We start from the raw sequence: 18,331 nt of genomic DNA on the forward strand, positions 1-18,331 counted from the left end.
GCTTCAGTCCATCCATATGGGATTACCATTGTGCACCTCCACCCCAGTGGCATTTCAGGGAAGGGTGTCTGTCTTCTTTGGTCCCAGGAGAATGATTTCTTTTGTCCAACTGCTTCCTGAGAGCTCTTTAGAGCTCCAAGAACTTTGTCCCTTTCTGCTAGAACTTATCCTCACCACACTGAAAACAGATAAGTGCCTTTCTGTCTGGCTGGGGTTCAAGGATGCGGATGCATGCCTGTGCTTCAGGGACCTTCAGGCAAGCAGAGCCTCTCCTCTCTGCCTTGTTTCTGCACAATATATGCACAATAAACAAGGAGGCTGCGAGCCTCTCACTGATGCTTTTGTTCAGATGAAGGCCAAGTTAGAGAACTTAGCTTTGGTCGTTCTTAGTAAATTTACAATGTGATGAAACCATGTGCAACACAGGACCACACAGGATGGGGCCTGTGGGGAAGAAGAGCCAGTGCTGGGGAAGTGAATGGCTGGCTTCCCCTGAAAGTCACTCCCCTCCAGGGAGAGAGCAGGTTGGCCTCTGCAAGCCCAACACTTTCCTTCCCAGGTCTCCCAGTCAGGGGTTTGTCCAACAAATCCTTCCTCATCCAGCCATGGGGTAGAGCAGGCTTATTTGACCTGCTGGGATAGCACTACCCTCCCATTGTGCTTTAGAAAGAATAGGGGCTTAGTGAGTAAAGTGTGGGGATCTGAGTTCAAATCCCCAGAACCCATGTAAGAGCCAGGTATGTTAAAATGTTCCCGTCATCCCAGTTCTGTGTCTCTGGCGGCAGAGACAGCTTAGTTTCTGGAAGCACCCAGGGCAGCTTGGCTGGCATATGTAGCAGCAAACATCAAACAAGATGAACATTAACACCTGAGGTTGTGGTCTGAACTCCCCCCTGCTCCCTCCCGTGTGTGAGCATGAACTTGCACACCCACAACGCATATACACAGATAGAAAACCAAAGTGATGGCATTGACCCCTCATTTTACATATGGGAAAACTGGGGTCTCAGGTCAGGCCACTTCTCACTGGAGTGTTCTGTAACCTTAGTCTGTCATTTGTGTGTGGCAGATGCTGGGGCTGATACTGTCCCAAATCCAGTCCCAAAGCAAGAAGAGAACAGTCTTTGCCTCTTCCCATTGCTAAAGCTCAGGGAATCCCCACGCCACCTTGGCACGCTGTCATGTAGAACCTGGGAGCAGGCCCTGGAAGACTCTGCCCTTAGGGAATCTTGGCACAGTGCTGTAATTGTGGATTCAGGAAACACTGCCCTTGGCTCATTTAATTCTCTCCACATAATTAGAAGAGGGAGAAATGAAATGTCAGGAGGAAATACGCATTTAATTCATGTTAAAGAGCCCCGTTCAATTTTTAATCCTGGCCCTTTCTGTGCCTGCCTCGGTCCTTTGTCACCATCAATCAGTTGAAAAAATGATTTCAAAACAGAAAAGGACAGGGGAGTGGAGGAGCAGCCCTTCCCATTTCATCTTCCTCTGGCTCCAGCTAGGATTTTTAATTTTGAAGCCTGGTGAGGAGACAGGGGTAGCCTTTGGCCCACTGAGAAGCAGAGTAATCTTAAATGGTGATAGACTTGGGGCGATGGGGCGGCTGTGTAAGATTTCCATCACTAACTACCTAAAAAATGAACATTTCTCTCAAGGTTGGTGGCGGGAGTGGGGTGGGGAGAGCAGACATTTCCAATTCCTCCTTAATGGGAATATGAACAAAGCCATTCTAGAGCAAGGGCTTACACGAGCTCTCCTAAAAGAATGTGAAGAAAAAGGAAGAGAGAGAGAGAGAGAGAGAGAGAGAGAGAGAGAGAGAGAGAGAGAGGAGAGAGAGAGAGAGAGAGAGAGAGAGAGAGAGAGAGAGAGAGAGAGAGAGAGAGAGAGAGAGAGCAGAAATGTGACTTCATTAAAATTTACCCTGGGAAAAACTGTCGCTATCCAAGGCTCGTACATCTCTGAGAGCATCAAGAGCTAAACCTAGACAGGAATAAGCTAGGTAGGTTATTCGCGAGCCACTATGAAATAAATCTGAGGGACCAACAGTGTGGGTGAGCTGACCTGGCTCTCTGGGATCGCCGCGGCCGGCTTGATCTGCCCCCTAGCGGATATATGTGGTGCTGCAGTTCTGGACTGTGGGAAAGCCGGCCACCTTCAGACAGCGCCGCGTGCTGACGCTGTCCGCGCACAGCCTGGCCACCGCTCTTCCCTTGCCTTCGGTCCGCATCCAGCCACCAGCAAAGCCACAGACTAGAGGACTGCAAAGACGCTGGGATCTACTCGTGGTGGCACCGAGCGTGGCGCCGGCAGCTCTCCCGTCCTGGGCATAGAGCCCGCGCATCTCTGAGGCCATCCGCTGAGGTGCAACTTCCCCAGTGGCGAGGCAACTTTGGGCTAACCTGCAGGCTCTTTCCAGGTGGCTGGGTCCTGCGTACCGCACCTTGGGGACGGGATGCGACCATCAGTTTCTGAGGGAAGGCTCTGGCGCCTCTCACACTTCTGGTTCCCGAAGGCGCTCAGGGTACTCCGAGAAACTGAAAAGTGACAGTTTGGACGACGACACAGCAGAGCTTTGAGGCTGCTGGGTTAGGGGTTTCCTTTGAGAGGCGGCGACACCAGGAGTTCCTCTCATAGCAGCCTTGCGTCCTGGGGTGCTAGGCTCACAGGCAGGAGCCCCTCCCTCCGGGAGCCGGGGCTAAGTGTCTTGGATGTGAAGAAGGTGAAGAAGGATGTGCTTGAGCTGAGCTTTTGGGGAACCCCAGGATGATGTACCTGGAGTAAAGCTTACCAAGATGGGGGCTGCCATGGGTGCCTATTAGGAGGTGGCTGTGTTACTGTCCTGAGGGGAGAGATGTAGGTTTGGGGGCTCCCCGGGGGGATTGGGGCTAGGAGAGGGGTTCCTACTCTCGGGAAAGCGGTTAATCGCGAGCCTCCTCTCTCCGCAGGTAGAGCGCCTGAGAGCGCCTGACCCTTTCCCGGGACCCACGCTCAAACGCATCTGCAGAGGCTCAAAGGAGGTCTGCATCTTGCAGAGACTCAAAGGAGATCAGGCAAACCGGGATTTCCGCGGTGGTGGCTGAGCAGCCCAGTGGCTGGGCTTGTGTCCTGAGACCCAGGTAACTTCAGATTGCCAGGAAGGGGCCAGGCACGCCCCACACGCGTCCTAAGAGAAGCGCAAAGATCTTCTCATTGCCCTCTCGGTTTGTTTCAGGGCAGAAGGAGGCAGATCAGTGCCCGGGTGCTCTGGCAGACACCTGGACAACTCATCGGGCCCCGCCCCACGAGCCACGCTTTAAAGAGCAGCAAGGCTCCCTCGCGGTCGCGGTCACGGTCATGGAGGGCACCCCCGCAGCCAACTGGAGCTTCGAGTTGGACCTCGGGAGTGGAGTGTCGCCGGGGGTGGAGGGGAACCTCACAGCCGGGCCACCGCAGCGCAACGAGGCCCTGGCACGCGTGGAGGTGGCGGTGCTGTGCCTCATTCTGTTCCTGGCGCTGAGCGGCAACGCGTGCGTGCTGCTGGCGCTGCGCACCACACGCCACAAGCACTCGCGCCTCTTCTTTTTCATGAAGCACCTGAGCATCGCTGACCTGGTGGTGGCTGTGTTCCAGGTGCTCCCGCAGCTGCTGTGGGACATCACCTTCCGCTTCTACGGGCCCGACCTGCTGTGTCGTCTGGTCAAGTACTTGCAGGTGGTGGGCATGTTCGCTTCCACCTACCTGCTGCTGCTTATGTCGCTCGACCGCTGTCTGGCCATCTGCCAGCCGCTGCGCTCTCTGCGACGCCGAACCGACCGCCTGGCGGTGCTAGCGACATGGCTGGGCTGCCTGGTGGCCAGCGCGCCGCAGGTGCACATTTTCTCTCTGCGCGAAGTGGCGGACGGTGTTTTTGACTGCTGGGCTGTCTTCATCCAGCCTTGGGGACCCAAGGCCTATGTCACGTGGATCACGCTTGCCGTCTACATTGTGCCTGTCATAGTGCTGGCCGCCTGCTATGGCCTCATCAGCTTCAAGATCTGGCAGAACCTGAGACTCAAGACGGCAGCGGCGGCGGCCGAGGGGACTGAGGGATCTGCTGCCGGTGGAGCTGGGCGCGCGGCTCTGGCAAGAGTCAGTAGCGTCAAGCTCATCTCCAAGGCCAAGATCCGCACAGTGAAGATGACCTTCATCATTGTATTGGCCTTCATCGTGTGCTGGACGCCTTTCTTCTTCGTGCAGATGTGGAGCGTCTGGGACGTAAATGCGCCCAAGGAAGGTAGTGCGGGTGGAGAGAGGAGAGGGCGGCAGGGGTAGGCGCTAGTTCTGCTATCTCTGCATTTTCAAAGTTCTGGGGTCCTCCTGGGGTATGACCTGGTTTGACATTACCATCCCCTGGTCCATAAATTTTGCGGAGATAACCTCTCTGAGTGTCTCCAGGACTTAAAGGTTCTGCAGCATGGAAATACCCATGAAAGTACGAACTCCTGCCAGAATGCAGGCAAAATCTCCAGCACAGGCCTTAGACAACTTTCAGGGTGAAAATCCTTATTACGGAGGTGGAAACTGAGGCAGGGGATTGTCTTTCCCACAGAGAGACAGAATGAAGGTGGGTTTCCAATCCCAAGCACAGGCTCAGGTTCCTACTTTGAGTTCACTTTAAACGGAACTACTTTATGTTTGGATATGGTCAACCCCAGGAAGGGACGGTTGGTCCTGTGAAAGCTGAACAGCTGTCCAATGAAAACTGAATGAGTCTCCCAAGACAAGCTCCAGAGCCTATCACCAGGCGGAGGCCATGGAGAGGCAAATACCTCAGAGGCTTGGGCAGGAACAGAGTTGGGGTGCCCAGGACTGACTTGATTTTGTGAGAGAGGAAGGGGGCCAAGAGGACAATACTTAGCCTTGATGGGGAGGCAGTGTGGTTGCCACACAGGAGGGAAGAGCCTTCCACCCCGGAGACCACTGAGGTTATAGAACAGTGCTCTGAATTTGTTAGCCACCTGGAGGAGGAGCTGGGAAACAGCAGTCCGGGCTCTGGGACTGTGGTTTGTGCTGGCACCAGGTACAGCACCCAGACAGCGCCCCCCCCCCCCAATCTCACCAGCCCCCGTGTCTTATTTGGAAAGAGCAGAAGCTGTCATCATGTGTGGCCCTGCCTTACATCTTTTTTGAAGATTAGCACAGCCCACATCTGTGTGGGTCTGGTCTTTACAGACCTGGCAGAAAGGACTTAGCTGTGCTAACCCTGGATAGTGCAAAATGATATTATGGATTTAAACACCACTGCTTCCAACACCAAATCCCTCTGCTTGGGGAGCTAGGCTCTCAAGGCAGGTGACCTGCTTTCACAGGGCTCTGCTTTGCTCGGTAGTGGCCAGGACACTTGTCACTCAGCATTTACTGAGGGCCTGTGGTAGACCGGGTGAAGATGCTGTGTGAACTCTGTCCATTGTGTGGCCTCTGTTCACATATTCCAAAGACTCAGAAAAGGGAAGCCATGTCTACTGGGTCATACAGAAACCTGGGGGGCGGAGCAGGAGCTCGGGCAAGCGTTTCCTGAACCAGGGTTCTTAGGAAGGAGCACAGCCAGGGAGCTGAGGGAGGTGTGAGACTGAAGTGGGAACTCAGGCCCCAGGCCTAGCTGCTTCCTCAGTGGAACTGGAGGAATCTTAGCCCATGTGGAACAGAGGGATCTCCAATGCCAATGGCTGCAGATGCTAGATGGCACCCCTAAGGCAAGCTGGGGGATATCTGCTTTATCGGTAATTTTTCTTGACTTTGGGACAAAAGCAGTTGAAGCAGTAAGGGTTGATTTTAGCTCACAATATGAGGTGGCTGGTCACATTGCACCCTCTGCGGAAGGCAGATGGAGAGGAACGCTGCTGCCCAGCTTGGAGTCTCCTCATCTGGTCCAGGCCCCACCCTATGGATAGTACCACCCATGTTCAGAGTGGGTTGGCCCTCCCCATGTAAACCTGGAAATGTTACCCCTCACAGACATGTCCAAAGGTGTATCTCCTAGTGACTAAATCTTGTCAAGTTGAAAATGAGACTTGACCCTTGCACCTGACATCCGGCCCTGCCTCCTGACCTAACTGGCTCTGAGATGCTGGGTCAGGGGTCCTTTTGTCCCTTGACCCACTATGTCTACCTCTGAGGATGAGGCCACTTCAGTGCCTGTGGTGACCTTGGAGGGCCTGACTTTTCAGTAACCTAGCCCTGGGGAAAACCTTGGGGAAGGTGGGCACAGAGACACCAGGCAGCTTTTCCCTTCTTGGCCCTGGAACACCTTCCAGCCTGATTCTGTGATCTGATGGACAGGTCTCAGCTGTCTTGGCTCCTGGAGTAGGGTGGTTGTGCACACTTCTGTGCTTTGGGCTTGTGTTGTGCTGTTTCCCTGGGTTCTGCTGCAAGTGACTTTAGTCCTCCAGGTTTCAAAGGTTTGATTAATGGTCTAAAAAAGACTCGCGGCACAGCCTTTCCTGTTTGACAGATGTCTGAGTGGGCTGGGAGCAGTGAGGAGGTAAAGGCAGCGTGGAGTCCCTGGATCTGGATGCTTAGCCTGCAGCTTGGGAGGCCTTAGATTTGGGGAGCTAAGCCTACAGCCTGGGCCACAGCATACTCTCTGCAGAGCCTGGGTTGGGGCTGGATTTGAAGCCTGCTTGCTTTAACCCCACCCCCTGTTCTGGCAAGTTAGAAGCCAAGAGTACCAAAGGCTCCTCCTAGTGCCAGGACTGTTAGAAGAATCATCCCCTAGACTTCATTAGGCCCTGCTGGCAGAAGACCTTACGCATGGGAAAGAGCAAGTCCCTATCAGAGACCTGTTGCCATCCCTAGGACTGGGGCCTCTCACAGCATCAGGACCATTCCTGTCTAAGCAACAGGAATGACAGCCATGATGGAGCAAGACTCCCTTTCTGGGTATCAGTTTGGGTTAAGTGAGTCGTTAGACAAATGCTCACCTGTGTGTCCCCGGTGTGTGCCTGAACTCTCTAGTTCTCACCAAACTCAGCATGTATGTGTATCCAGCCTGAACACGAAGAGACTGATGCTCAGAGAGGCAACTCCTCAAGATCTGTAGGGCCAGGATCTGACCCCATGTCATCTCCCACTGAGTTGCTCCCCTGCACCCCACTGCACCCACTGAGGACAACCTCAGCTTAAGGATTTCCTGGGCCCTTGACAAAATACTGGCTTGTGGGCCCCATGGAAGACCCATAGAGACAGAGGAGACACTGCCTTACTGGTTCCACCACGACCATGACACGGTGCTCTCAGTACTTCAGGTCCCCCACCCCACCCCATTGCTTGGACTCCTAAAGCCTTGCACGGCCTCTGCGGCCTTAGCCCCAGCCCTCATTATCTGTGTTCCCCTTTTTCTTCTTGGCTAGAAGCACGACTTTTCACCTCACCACTCTTGGTAGTTTGGGACAGATCACCTTGTGTGTATGTGATTATGTGTACAAATGTATACACTTGAGTATCTGTGTGTGTGTTGATACATATTTGTGTGTATACACATGTGTTCATGTGGATATGGGTGCATGAATGAAGGTGTGTTTGTGTGTGCGTTCATGTTGGTATGTGTGTGTTTATTTGTGTGTTTATGTGGGTGGGTGTGGGCTTGTGGGTGAACCTGCATACACTTGTATTCATGTGTTTGTATGTGTGAGTGTGTGTTCATATGGTGTTGTGTGATTTTGTTTGTCTTTGTGTATGTATGTGTGTTCATGTTGGTGTGGTGCAAGTCTGTGTATGACTTGTGTGTTTGCTTACGTGGGTGTTGATTTGGGCATATATCTGTGTTTGTAAGTTCATGTGTATGTGCATGCATTGTGTGTTTGCTTGTGTGGGCGTTGGTTCACTTGTGTGTCACGTGTGTATGCATGTGTATGTGTGTGTACATGCTATGCTCACGTGAGAGTGGGTGCATGTGTATAAGTAGCTATGCCCGTGTGTGTGTACATGCTATGCTCACGTGAGGGTGGGTGCATGTGTATAAGTAGCTATGCACGTGTGTGTGTAGGTTCTCATACTCTGTATACAGGTGTGCATGGAAGCCAGAAGTCAACCTTACGCAGTGGCTCTGGTGCCTTCTCTTTGTTTCTTGAGACATTGTCTCTTATTGCCCGGAAACCCACTGATTCAACAAGGCTGCCTGGCCAGTGAGATCCCCCGTCTTCATCTCCATCTCCTCAGCAGTGGGGTTGCGTGCATGTACCAAGGTGCTGGCTTTTCAACATGGGTGCTGGCGATCTAACTCAGGTCCTCAGCTTCTAAGGCAAGCACTTTAACAGCTGAACCATGTCTACTTCTGAAAAATAAGAAGTAAATTTTAACAAGTACCGGGGTTTTAGGGAGCCGGTGAGAGGTGGGACTAGTTTTGAGAGCAGGGGTAGTGTGGTGGGCTGTGGCAGTGGGTGGCAGCTGGCTGGCCTGGGAAGCTAAGAAGCAGGGTAAAGGTGAAGGAGTGAGTGTCTTGCTTGCCCATAGTGGGAAGGCTGGTGGGAGAGGGGAGGACCTAGCCCTGTTCTTGGAAGTATCACAGCTGAACCCTTGGTGAGGGAACGAGGAAGAGAGCAGGTGTCTGCGGTGTCCTCTTCCTGGGCTGCTTGCTCCTGGGTCCTAGCCACTGGGAGCAGCGGCTTTCCTTTCAAGCCACACATAGCCAGGAGGTGGCGCTTCTGGGACAGGCTTCTGTCCTCTTGGCCACACCTCACACCTGAACAATCCCTCTGGCGTGTTCTCTCCCCACTCACCTCACTATCTGAGTGTGAGCTTAATTTTCCCAGAGGGAACTGCATCGGAGTCCAGTCACCCTGCGAGCAGGCCATGTCCTGTCATCTAACAGGGAGATTGTCTTTTTGCTTTCCCGATGTGCTAGAGGAGGCGGCCGGTTTATCAAGACTTCCTGTCTGCTAATTTCATGCTTCAATTCAGGTCAGTCCCTTATCGACCTCTTCCTATTTTCCAGTCTCTGCTTGCAACCAGGAACACGGCCACAGACGGGACAGAGTCTCCAGGCAAGAAGTATTAAAAATAGTGAGAACACGGTGGGATGATTCCACACTAGACGTATTCATTTGCCATGTAACGTGAACGTCCGTACAGGCGGTGGTTGATTCTGTTGCCCTGGGGGAGAACTCCGGAGGGTTTCCGAGAGGAAGCAGTGTTTGAAAAGGTTTCTGAGGGCTGAATAGGAACTTATTGTACAAAGAGGCAGGTTCACATCTCATAGTTGAAAGCATAGACAGTTGCTTTATTATTTCTCCCCATTCTTTCTCCATATGAATTGGGGAAAGAATTTTAGCTGTACAAAATTCCCTGAGGCTCTGGTTAAAAGGCTGGTGTGACTGGGCATACGGGGGGCGGAGCCTCAGGGCCTGCATCTCTGGTATATAGACAGGTGATGCTAGGCAGTGCCCATGAAGCCGGCCGCCAGCTACGCTTTGAGTAGCAGAACTGTAAGACATAGTCTGTGCCCTAAGCCCGCCACGTGCGTCCCGCATGCTTCCGTGATGAACTGTTCCTTGAGAATGCGTGATGTGGAATACGCAGGAAGGTCTGGCTTTTCTTCTTCAGCCCAGCACACCAGCCTCACATGTTGGCCAGATGTGACCAGAGCTGAGGTTAAAAGCCAACCTTGGCAACCTAGATGCTCTTCACAGCCCTGAAATGCATGGAGCTACTATACCCCAGAGAGTTCTAGAAGGATCATAGTGGTAAAAGCTCTGTCTTTGCAAAGATGCGTCCTGTCGCATATTCCGGGACTTCATCTTTATGTAACCATTTATGTATGTGTTCAGAAGGAACATTTTGAAAGGGCTTTTACAGCCCTCCTGCCACACCCCACAAGTCTGTGTAGTAATAGGGGCTTCCCCCAGGTTCTCCATATTCTGGGGGAGGCCTTGCCCAGGAGCCTGGCTACCTGGGTGGGAATTTTAGGAAGTGACTCGTGGACGTGAGTCAGAGGAGAGGAGCCATAAGCCTTCGTTTGCACTGTGTGGGAATGCCTGGGTTGTTTCAGGAACAATACTGCCTGTAGGGGCCGTGGCCAGCTGCCTGCCAGCTGTCCTGGGCTAATTCGGGCCCTGAGCACAGGGCATAGTAAGTGCCCGGAAGTCCAAAAGGGGAGGTTATAGGGGTGTAAGTAAAGCTGGCCTGGTGGAGGTGGAACGCCTGCTCTTGTCCCTCCACAGCCTCCTGCCTCCTGCTCGCTGTGAATCACAATCCTGAGGCAAACACCCAGGCAATTCTCCAGTCAGGTGCACGGTGCCCAGGGCCAGACTCTGGCTAGGGATGTGTGGTTGCTTTGGCCCATGCCTCTACCTCGTTGGGAGCCCACACTCGCAGGTGTCCCCAGATCCTAGCCCATCCAGCCGCTCCCCAAATGCTGCCTCTCTCTCTCCTTTAGTTCAGAGCTGGTCATTTCACCCAGTCTCTGAATCCCTGTGTCCAGGGACCTGATGAGCTTACATGGGTCCCCAGTGCCGGCTTGGCTCTGGTAAGGATAAATGAATTGGATTCAGAGGACAGAGAGATGTTTGGCCTCTTTCTCCCCCAGGTGGCTCCTGGGTAAGCGGATGGCCCAGTACTCCCTCTCATTGTCCCTTTCTGGCAGGGACCAGCCATACCAGGTTGATTGCCTGGGCACCTGCCAGGGCCTCTGCGCATGGGGAGAGTGTGATTTTTATTTCAGGAGAGAGGAAGGCAGGATCTTGGAGCTGCCTTTCCAGGCTCATCCTGTTTGCCGAAACCTACCCTGCTGGGCTAATGACGTTGCTGGCAGTGTAAGTTTCCCTAGATGGATTCTCTGGAGTCTCTCTCATGAGTACATCCAATCCGAGGGCTCTGTTTTTCTCTTTTCTTTTAATTTTAGAGAAGCATTAGAGGAAAGGAACTAAGGGCAGCCTCTTTCACTGACCTCTGACCAGAACCCTGACCATGGACTTAAATACATGACCCCATCTTTTATTCTTTATCCATCAGCTGCAGCAACAAGAAGTCTTCTCACTAGCTTAAGACCCTCTCCATTTTCTCTCTTTCCTGTGTGACCTTCAGTGTCCAGAGGAGGGAAACAACACCCAGAGGGCTGACAGGGCTTGGAGAGGACTGGGGGAGGGAGGGGCTTAGACCTGGGGTTTGGGGAAGGGTTCTGTATTCCAGACACCACTCTCCTCTAGGTAGTTTCTCCAGGCTCGGGTCTCCTTCTGTGAACTGTGCGTGTCTCTTCCCAGGTTAGTTTTTTGTATACCTCCATCCTGGCCTCTGGACTTCTCCTGTCTCTGTTCTCACTTCACGATGGCTCTCTCTTCTGAGAAATGTGACAGGAGACCAGGCTTACAAGGAGCTTACAATCTGGGCTATTTCTGCAACAAAGATAGATGAAGGCTGGGTTCCTGACATTAGAGCTTCTTCACTAAAGCATTCATGAAATGTGGCAGCTCCTTTGTCCCGGGGACAGCAGGAGCCCTGCCCCCTCACTGTGAGTTCTGAGCAGCCTGCACTCTGGCAGCTGGAAAGCGAGCTCTGAGTCCTGAAGAGCTGAGACTTCAGCCTTCCCTTTTTGAAGAGGTGGGACCACATCATCCTCTTCCTGAATGGGTGGGGCTGCAGCATCCTCTTCTTGTGGGATGGGACCACAGCATCTTATAGCCTACTGCACTTGCCTAAAGGCAGAGATAGGTCAGTCAGCCTCCCTAAAGTGAAGATGTGTCTAAACTTTTGGCTTCTTTGGGAAACACTGGACAAAGAAAAAATTGTCTTGGGCTACATTTTTAGATTTTAACGATGTCCAATTCATAGCCTGCAGGTTTTGAAAACATACATTTATGTGACACTGAGACACGGTGTTATCATCGGCAGAGTTCATACTTGGGTCAAGCTTCAAAAATACTAGTGGGAGGCTTTAAGTAAGTTTGCGACTGCGTTGGTCTGCTTTCATAGCTTTCCTGGGCTGCATATAACCTGCTGGCTGTAGGCTGGATGTCCCTGAAAGCTTTACACAACTAGTCTGTGTGTTGGGAAAGAAGATAAACATGAGGCAGGATCTCAGTGTGGAAGAGAGCCAAGGGATGATGTGGGCCAGGTCCTCCAGGCTGCAAGGCTGGTAGGTAAGTGGAAGGCAGAGAGGATAGTTGCACACATGCCCAGGGCACTGAGAAAGACACTGAGAACCCAGGGTGCTTGTGTCCACTGTGAGTTATTTGTTCAGTGGTGGAGTTGAGAAACCCCCCCCCCCCATCTCAAAGTGCTTACACCTACCAGAAGTTGACAAGCTTGTAGAGTTGTGTAGTTTCACCCTGCCGGTCTTTTAAGCCAGCACAAGTGTCTACGTGCCTGCTGGTCTTCTTGGCCCAGGAGCCACACTCTGAAACCAGCCAGTGACAGACACAGCCAGATGGCTGGGAAGCATTGAGAAGTTAGATCATGGGGTCCTGCATCTTGCCCCACCCAGGGTGCTTCACATTTTCAGACACACAAGCCTGGGGAACACAAGCATGCCTGTTTCCCATGCGGAAGGCTAACTCCGTTGGGGATTGCAAAAGTAACGTGTGTATGAAGTGCGCCCCATCATTGCAGGAGGGATGGCGACGATGTGGAGGCTGTGCCTGCTGTTAAGGAACTTGGATTCTGAACCACACTTGTCTGTCAGACAAGCCAGTTTCACTATATTCCTGTGAGGGGAGCTTTGGCTTCCTATCTCATGAGGAAACTGAGGTACAGAGATGTTGAGTAACTTTCCCAAGAACACACAGCTCCAGAGGGAGCCAGGTCCCTGCCCAGATTTGTATGACTCAGAAACTAAGGCACGATTTGATTCTGTTAACTGTAGTGTGGGGAGGGGCTTCTTTCTGTGGCCCACAGGCCCTAAGTGCACTTGCTCTAGGGTCTTCACCCTCTGGGGCCTACACTGTGCTAAATGCACTTGCTCTGGGTCTGCATCCTTTTTTAGCGCCCTGAGTATCTACCTTTTAACACCTACCCCTCCTATAGGCTCTCCAAGGACTGCCTGAGTCTTTTTCATATGGGATCAGATGACAAATACTTCAGGCTTTGGGATTCAAGGTCTTGTTCACAATTCTTCAACTCTGCCCCTGAAAGCAGCCATGGAAAACCGGTGAATAGATGGCCATGGATACATTCTAATAAAACTTTATTGATAACAGTGCAAGCAGACTTTAACCAATCATCCATAGTTTTCTGACTCTGGGTCCCTGCTTGTGGACACATCTGTCATTGGTGAGAAGGATAATGATTCCACTGGAGGTGTTGAAGTCGTCTCCCAGGCACTCATCTCTAAGGACTCTGTCCTAGAACAGAGGTATTCTCTGTGGTCCACACTGCCGGGGTGCATTGCTCAGCCAGCCTTGACTTTGGGGCTGGATTTGCTAACAGGAGCCTGTTCCGACCCCAAGAATGAGAACCTGTTTTCAAAAGGAACATTTTGGGTTCTGTTCCTTTTGGGTGGGAAGGTATGGTGTTGTGTATGTGTGCGTGTGTGTGTGTGTGTGTGTGTGCGCACACGTGCGCCCTTGAGGGGGTCACCTACCTTCTCTAACACCCATTCCCTTCATCTGTAAACCAGCTTGCAGACTGCTCTGGGAACTGCACCTTCCTGGGGAGCCTGGGGCAGAGGTGCTGACACGGCCCGCCGGCGTGGTCTTGCCCCTCTGGAAAAGCACCATGCCCTGGGCTGACAATGTGTCCATGCTTCCGTCATTCTAAATGCAAAGCCACGATGTCAGTCGCTTCAGGTGACCCACCAAGATTATGCGGGGAGAGGATCCATATCCAAAACACCAGAACCAGAAGTCTTTCTCTGGATTGTGGTACATGTCCACCTATGCAATGGTTTGTCCTGGGGGTAGGACCTGAGTCTAGCCACGAAATTCACACACGCTACTTGTACACTGTACACATGCAGCCCACAGGGAATTTCACACAAGGTTTTTAGTGCTGTTGGGTTGTGACTGACATGTCACATGAGGCCAGGTATGGCACTTTCCAGCTGGGGAATCGTGTCCACACACAAATACTTTCTAACTTGAGAGCCCTTGAAAGGCCGGGTTTCCTCATCAGGCCTGCTCAGCCTATACTCTGATTATCCCCAGCAGGGTACAGGCTGGTGCCTTAGGGTCTGGCTATGAGATTCCCTCTCTCATTTCACCTCCATCTTCTCTGGGGCTGATGGTTTGTTTTATTGTTTTTGGCCTTTATTGATTTTTGCCTCTTTTATGATTTGGCCATAGTCTATTTTTAGTCTTGTGGGTGATTTTAACCTTAAGGCATCTCACCACTGTTTCTCTTCATTCTCTTTACCCAAACAGAAGCAAATAGAAAATCCTCTTTCATAAAGATAAGCGGTCTGATCATATTGGCTTTCTCCCTGTGTTATTCTCTCTTTGTTACTGTTTGCATTTTAGGGATTAGATGTTCTGATTTGAATTTCTGAAAACATTTTTTTGGCAAGATTTATTTATTTTTAAATTTACTTATTCTTATTTATTTATTGTTTGTTTGTTTATTGTAGTTTGATTCTGTGCCAGTTGGCACACTAATGAACTGGGTCAGTTGCTCTTACATTTCACTGCTATTCAGAACCCCTGAGGGCCTCTTCCGCCATAGCTGAGTGTCTCCCACGAGCCTGAGGACTTGTGTTTCTTCCACGTTTTCAGGAGCTGCCACGCCCTGGGATTGCCATTCTAAGAATCGCCCAGGCTTCCCAGCCACTATTGTTCCACGGCTGCTGGGACGACAGTGGCAAGCCTCTGTTCTCCACTCCCAGGTCCTGCCACACCTGCCTCCCAGGGGAGATCTCTTCTCCAGGTTGAACTCTTGACTTCTGGAGTGAGTTTTGGAAGTGTTTCCAAAAGGTAGAAAACCAGGGGGCTTGCCCAGCTCTCCCTGCGATCTCCCCTCACAAGTGACAGCCAGGCAGAGAGTTTTGTCTTCCTGGGTTTCCAAAGAAGTCACCTAGACTCATTTCTTCACAAACAGACTTAAGGCCAGTGAAAGAAGCCTAGATTTTGCTTTTATTCTCTCTGCTTGAAAGTACCTAGGGGTTAGTTTGTCCCTTTATTCTACTGTCGACAGAGTCCAGTGGGTGCCTGGTATGTGTTGACAGCCACCATGTCTTACTGGGCACACTCTTGTGAACCTGGTACTTTTTGAATCTTGCTGGCTTCCAGGCAGGTTGGAAGTTGTCATTGGCCCATGTAAAGATGGAGGAACTAAAGCCTTGGGGAGAGATGGGGACTGGATACAGTGATAGGTACGGGCTGAGCTATGCAAATGAGGTCTGATGTCGCCTACCCAGCCCTGCCTGTGTTCTTTGGTGTCAGAGTCACAGGCACTCTTTGCTGGGTGAAGGACGAGGGAGCAACCGGCTGTGAGGCATAGAGCTCCCTCTGAGGGAAGGGGGCCTTCAGTTCCTGGGGAAGCTGGAGTTCAGAGAAAGGGTGAGGGAACTTTAGGGCCGTACTGAGCCCCAGTTAAATTGGGGAATGGGCTCTGAGCAAGGCTGTGGAAGGACATACTGTACCTGTTTGGTACTTTGTCTTGTGATCCAGCCTCTGGTACCTGAGATTGCTATTGCAGGGACAACTGTGGCTGAATCGGGAAGGTCTGGGATGGTCCCAGAGTGACCCCTTGTTCTCCTTTCCTCCCGACCCGCCCTGCAGCTTCTGCCTTCATCATCGCCATGCTCTTGGCCAGCCTCAACAGCTGCTGCAACCCCTGGATCTACATGCTGTTCTCGGGCCACCTCTTTCACGAACTTGTGCAGCGCTTTCTTTGCTGCTCTGCCCGCTACCTGAAGGGCAGCAGGCCCGGAGAGACGAGTGTCAGCAAGAAAAGCAACTCGTCCACCTTCGTCCTGAGTCGCCGCAGCTCCAGCCAGAGGAGCTGCTCTCAACCATCTTCAGCGTGAGCCACCTGCCTGGCCCACCGCGCCTGCGGCCGGGGGTTATGCGGACTCCAGTCTGCCCCTGGTGGCCGTGAGTGGAGTTGTATAAGGTGCCTATTGGTGTGTATCCCTCTTCTCCTTGGGATGGCTAGCGAGTGGGGGCATGTTCTGACTTGGGGTGGGGAAATGTCTCTATGGGAGATGCCAGTCACTCAGCCATCAGAGGGTCTTCTGGGTTCCCACCTGTGCTTCTACTACCCCAACCAGAGTGCTCTCGGGTGGTGGGTGGGCTCTCCTGAACCTGGCTTTCATTCCATTATCTTTCTTACTTATTTATCTTGGGATCTTGTAAAAGGCAGTAAGCCATGGATTGGTGACCAGTTATGTGAGGAAACCCAGTGGGCTGGGACAAGGAATGGAAAATGAGGCTTCAGATACAGAGTGGTGCTGATTTCCTTGTGACCTGAGTTGTGTGGACAGATCTTAGCATCCTCAGGGGCCAGAGTGTCCCAGGAAAACAATGGGGACAGGAGACTGAATCGTGAGGCCACCTGCCTCAAGAAGGCAACAAGAACATGGGCTGAAGTGTTGAAGAAGCTGATGCTTGGTGAACATTTGGGAAGGAAAAAGATGAGAGTCATCCAGGAGAGACAGGACTGGGGAGAACTGTTTGTACACGACACTGACCCATGCTTATGAGACCCTGAGGAACACGCATGCATGTGTGCATGGACACACGTGCAAGTAGCCCCCCCCCCACACACACACTCTGGAGCTGACAGTTGAATAGCAAGGTTGCAGAGTCCCAGATCAGTGTGCAAAAGCCATTCATATTTCCTTACACTTCTGGTGAACTTAAGAGATCCTACCCATAAATGTGCCAGAATGAATAAGGAAGGGCCAGTGTTAGCCAAGGAAATGTATGACTTCTGTCCTGAAAGCTGCAAACACCATGGAAAGAAATGAAAGGAGACTAAATAAACAGGGACACCTTGTGCTTATGGATCAGAGATGTAATATTGTTGGACAGATTTGATGTAATCCTCATCAAAATCCTAGCTGGCTTTGGCAGAAATTTATAACCCGATCCTGAAGTTCCCGAGGAAATGGGAATTGGGGTAGTTGAAATGCATTGAATTGTGCAGTTGGTGCATGATTTTGAGAACATATTAAAAGTCACTGAACCAGGGGCTGAGGAGACGACTCACTTAGAGAAGCATCTACTGAGCAAGTCTGAGATGCCTCTCATCCAAGCAGGAGCCAGGCTCAGTGCGTTTGTAACCTCGGCCCTGGAGGGTGAAGACAGGCGCATCCCAGAGACTTGCTGGCTAGCTGGCCTAGGAGATTGATCATCTTCGGGTTCTCAAAATAAATAACTAAATAAAAATTAAGGTAGAGAGTGGAGGAAGACATCTGAAATTGACCTTTGGTCTCTACAAGTGGATATACAGCATGCACACACTCATAGGCAAGCAGACAGACAGACAGACACACACACACACACACACAAAACCACGGAACTAAATACATTTTAAAATGTGAAAAATAAGAGGTCCAAAAGCTGAGTTCTGGGAAAGTCAAAATGATGATGCATTTCTTGGTCTCTATTCCTCGAGCGCTGGTTCTCCTGTGTCTCACAACCTCCAAGTGTCTGCGGGAGAAGCTGCTTTCTTCTGGCCGGTGAGAGGGGCGATCACCCCCATCTGGCTCTAACAAAGGCCCGAGGGATGCTCTGCAGCGCCGTGCCCTCTCTTCTTTAGAACAGGCAATTCCTCTGGAGTCTCAAAGGCTTTGTTTACCCAGTAAGTATGATTTCAAATGTCCTCTCAGCCTCGAGGGCAGGACGTGACTCTCTCAGAAATACCTTCCGTCATTAATACAGGACACAACTGACTAGTGGCGTTCTGGCTGTGGCTGGTCACTATGCACTCCGGAGTACCTTTGAAATACCCAGAACTGATTCTGGACTTCCTGAGATATATCAAGGGTACTTCCCAAAAGCCTCGAATCTGCAGATCCACTTTACCACCTCTCCCTGTTTCTGAACACATTTTTTTTCTGCCGCAACCCACACATATACCCATAGGCACACACACACAGGTAAGTATGAGTCGGCACAGTCTGGTGTTCAGAGAAGAGGGAGCCATGGGCTACAGTGCCCATGGTCAGCATCCACAGTTTAAGGCATGCTTGTTGGCACCAGCTGGAGACAGAAGGCGAGGGCATCTTTGGACCCAGGGGCATTGCACAGTGGCCCACCTCATTCATGTCACCACCAGCTAGTTCTTTGAGAAGCTGACAGGATTCTGCTTTGGGACATCTGTGCCTATGTTCTAGGCCACCCGGGTGGCCTGGGTGTACACATGGCAGCAGGGTGGGGGTCTGTTGGCATCTGTATCTTGAAGATGTCATTCGTCCCTGCTGTTCACTGAGTATTTGCCATTC

General features: G+C 51.7%; 1 protein-coding gene across 2 annotated transcripts; it reads left to right on the forward strand.

Annotated features, from left to right (window-relative positions):
* Positions 1-2,103: 2,103 nt before the first annotated feature.
* Positions 2,104-17,398, forward strand: Oxtr (oxytocin receptor). Of its 2 annotated transcripts, XM_075983265.1 has the most exons (3): positions 2,104-2,419; positions 2,949-4,255; positions 15,663-17,398. In XM_075983265.1, exons 2-3 carry the CDS (start codon positions 3,337-3,339, stop codon positions 15,908-15,910), a joined length of 1,167 nt encoding a protein of 388 aa, XP_075839380.1. In that variant the 5' UTR covers positions 2,104-2,419; positions 2,949-3,336; the 3' UTR covers positions 15,911-17,398. The 2 variants fall into 2 exon arrangements, with proteins under 2 accessions (XP_075839380.1, XP_075839381.1); XM_075983266.1 differs by lacking the exons at positions 2,104-2,419; positions 2,949-4,255 and adding an exon at positions 15,371-15,440.
* Positions 17,399-18,331: the final 933 nt, after the last annotated feature.

The sequence above is a fragment of the Microtus pennsylvanicus genome, chromosome 8 (assembly GCF_037038515.1).
Source record: "Microtus pennsylvanicus isolate mMicPen1 chromosome 8, mMicPen1.hap1, whole genome shotgun sequence".
In the NCBI taxonomy this organism is placed as follows: Eukaryota; Metazoa; Chordata; class Mammalia; order Rodentia; family Cricetidae; genus Microtus; species Microtus pennsylvanicus.